This window comes from Salvia splendens, chromosome 16, assembly GCF_004379255.2.
Source record: "Salvia splendens isolate huo1 chromosome 16, SspV2, whole genome shotgun sequence".
Taxonomy (NCBI): Eukaryota; Viridiplantae; Streptophyta; class Magnoliopsida; order Lamiales; family Lamiaceae; genus Salvia; species Salvia splendens.
The window spans coordinates 32,181,128-32,183,858 of record NC_056047.1 but is presented as its reverse complement, the minus strand read 5'-3'; the positions used below and the strand labels follow the sequence as shown (position 1 = coordinate 32,183,858).

The following is a 2,731-nucleotide window of genomic DNA, read 5'->3' as shown; positions in this document are numbered from 1 at the left end:
CATAGTTGGCGTTTTACAATGGCACCGTATTCTGCTCGTATTTTTAACCAAAATACTTAAATTTGAACACGCCAATCGTGATGGCGTCTTTACTAAATAAAACGCCAAGTTCATTGGCGTGTTTGACGTTAAAAACGCCAACCTGATCGGCGTCTTTACTAAAAGACGCCAACACCATTGGCGTCTTTGTTCAGAAGCATATAATAGCAGCAGACAGTCGCGAAAAATTAACCTCACATACCCACTTCGCGATTTTCTCTAGCAGCGGCCAAATCCTTCGCAAATTCGTCCGTGTCTTTGTGATTTCGCCCTCCATTCATCAATCGGTGCTAGTTTTCCCCAAATTCGTCCAATTTATTCGGTTAGTATGCTTATCTTTTACATTATTAGAGTAATTGTTGGATACTTAGCTAGGGTTTGTAATGTGTTGCGATTTGAGTTGAAATATTGTGCATATGGATTATTTGTATGACGGTAGTGTTGATTATTATGTTGGATTGTTTGGGTTAAGTGAATTTGTGTATAAATTTGATTATAAACCAAAATCGTAGGGTTTGATAGCTTAAAAATTGGGCAAATTGATTTGGTTTATGTGGGTTTTGGTTAATGTCTTTTTTTAGTTTGAAATGTTAATTTTGTGTACATTGTTAGGTTGAAATTGAAATTGTTAGGTTGGTTAAACTAAAATTGGGTAAGTTGAATTGGTGGAAAATTGATGTATATTGTTTATTTGAACTGTTACTTTTGTGTAGGTGAATTGTGTTATGATGTGTAGGTGAATTGTGTTATGATGTTGAAGTTGTGTATTGTGAATTGTTTGATATAGGTGTTCCATTTTGTGATATTGTATTAAATTGTTTGTAATTATTGAATTTGTTTAGGTTTGTTTGTTGTTTAATTTGGAATATGAATGTTGTGTAGGTGATTTATGGCATCTTCTTCAACTTCGTCGGCTCTTATGTGGTCCTGAGGACCCCTCCGTATTATATCTGCAGAGACAACACGTCTCTAATAACATATGGGCAGGAGTGCCATCGGAAGACGTACGGTGTAGAAGATACGAAGGAATCATATGGGATGTTCCCATAAATCCTCGTGTTTTGGCGGTTATAGATGAGATGGGGTTCGGCGGGATGTTGAGGTGTGGTCAACCGAAAGACATTGACCACCATCTTATCACCGCTTTGATTGAACGTTGGAGGCCAGAGACTCACACGTTTCACTTTCCAGTCGGTGAAGCGACTGTGAGCTTAGAGGACGTGGAGGTCTTATGGGGCCTCAAAACTGACGGTGAGCCTCTGACGGGTTACATCCCCACTAAGGATGTCAACTATTGGAAGGATGTTTGTTTGGATTTTCTTGGCTTTATTCCAGATGCAGTTGATCTAAAAGAATTGAACTGGAAGCAGACAAGCTTATCAAATCAACTGCGGATTGAGTTGAGTGATGACCACGAGCAATACATGTACAATCAACGTGCTCGTGTGTATTGTCTGCTGTTACTGGGTGGTCTACTGATCCCGAACGCTACCGGTAATAAAATTCCCTTCTTCTACCTTCAGTTTTTCATGGATATAGAACAATGTGCTAGCTATAGCTGGGGAGGTGCGACTCTTGCCTGCTTGTACCACAATCTATGTGAAGCTGCACTTGGTAAGAGGACCGATGTCGGGGGAGCTCTTACATTGTTACAGCTGTGGGCTTGGGAAAGAATCCCAATTATTAGACCGCAGATGCTGAACCCCGCGCCCGTAGACTACTTACCATGTGCAGTCGCGTAAGTTGTCCACTAATTACTCTTTTAAGCATAATTTTTATTGATTTTTGTGTTGTTCGCTCATAATTTAATTTTGTAGATGGACTGGTCGGGCCTCTTATGTAAAAGCACCGGGGCATTGCATTGAAACTTTCAGAGATCAGTTCTCAACAATGCATGCCAATCAGGTAATTTACGTAAACTAAATTGTTGCTAGTGTGTTGTTTTGATTGAACTTGTTTTGACTAAATAAGTTTCATATCTAGTTTATTTGGAGGCCGTATGAATCGCGAAATCTGCCGGATGTTTGTGTTGCCGGTCGTCCTATATGGACGTCGATGACAACACTAATCTGCTGGAATATGGTTGAGCCACACATGCCACAGCGGGTGTTGCGACAATTTGGGATTGTCCAACCTTATATCCCGATTGTCGACCTCGACTTTTAGGCATTAACTGGGCTCGTGAACATTGCAAAGTCCATTCAGGCACAACCCAATAATCTTGGTGTCTGATTGGATTGAACACCGTAGAATACTGGTGTACCCAAACACTTGTGCGGTATACGTTATCAACAAGCGACAGCATGGGCTCGTTTCTAAACCGCGCAACTGCCGCTGCATGTGAACATGGAAGCCTCCACATCTGCCACTTTTGACATTTGCAGTTCGACTCCAAGTACTTTACCTTCCACTTATTACCTCCCTTTCCACCAATTCGACGCTTTGTTCGAACCACGTAAAGCCCTGCAATTGTGTTTGGGACTCTCACATTATGTAATTGACCTTTTACATCATTTTTGCACACCTTTGCATGGGCCCACGGGGTAAGTGGTGTGGCACACTGTGTTGATGCAATTGACCGCTCATTAAACCATTCTATTGTCCTCCAAAATATCAGATCAATGCAAGCTTTAATTGGGAGTTGTCTTGCGCCTCTCAACACATTGTTGTAAGATTCAACCATATTAGTGGT

General features: G+C 41.1%; 1 protein-coding gene across 1 annotated transcript; it reads left to right on the top strand.

The window, feature by feature from the left end:
- Nucleotides 1-2,220, top strand: LOC121771653 (serine/threonine-protein phosphatase 7 long form homolog). The gene is made up of 4 exons (XM_042168486.1): nt 1-361; nt 922-1,777; nt 1,857-1,944; nt 2,023-2,220. Exons 2-4 carry the CDS (start codon nt 1,119-1,121, stop codon nt 2,203-2,205), a joined length of 930 nt encoding a protein of 309 aa, XP_042024420.1. The 5' UTR covers nt 1-361; nt 922-1,118; the 3' UTR covers nt 2,206-2,220.
- The last annotated feature ends 511 nt before the right edge of the window (nt 2,221-2,731 follow it).